General features: G+C 45.8%; 1 protein-coding gene across 1 annotated transcript in view; it reads left to right on the plus strand.

Annotated features, from left to right (window-relative positions):
* The window catches only part of LOC102382107 (extracellular calcium-sensing receptor), a 130539-nt gene that overhangs the window by 57617 nt on the left and 72433 nt on the right, over window positions 1-489 (plus strand). The window contains 1 exon segment of the mRNA XM_014526523.2: window positions 54-360. Coding sequence (XP_014382009.2) covers window positions 54-360 — 307 coding nt within the window.

Below are 489 nucleotides of genomic sequence, written 5' to 3' on the forward strand. Positions count from 1 at the left end.
TTCCCTCTTTCTCTCCTTCCCCTTTTCTCTTATTTTTATTTCTCTCATTGTAGGTATAATTTCCGAGGATTCCGCTGGTTGCAAGCTATGATCTTTGCCATAGAAGAAATAAACAGTAGTCCAACTCTTCTTCCCAACATGACCTTGGGATACAGGATATTTGATACCTGCAACACTGTCTCTAAAGCCCTGGAAGCCACACTGAGTTTTGTGGCCCAGAACAAGATAGACTCCCTGAACCTGGAAGAGTTCTGCAACTGCACAGATCACATCCCATCCACCATAGCTGTAGTGGGGGCCACTGGTTCTGGGATCTCCACTGCAGTGGCCAATCTACTGGGACTCTTTTACATTCCTCAGGTACAGTATATTTTTCTCTTGTTTAGCTTTCAAGGCTGGATTGCATCTTGGGGCTAGTCTACTCCAACAGTCTAAGAAGGCCAGTGCAGAAAGAGGCTACTTTGTAGATGGTGTGGCAGGGCACCTTTG

Source organism: Alligator sinensis, unplaced genomic scaffold (genome assembly GCF_000455745.1).
Source record: "Alligator sinensis unplaced genomic scaffold, ASM45574v1 scaffold1194_1, whole genome shotgun sequence".
Lineage (NCBI taxonomy): Eukaryota > Metazoa > Chordata > Crocodylia > Alligatoridae > Alligator > Alligator sinensis.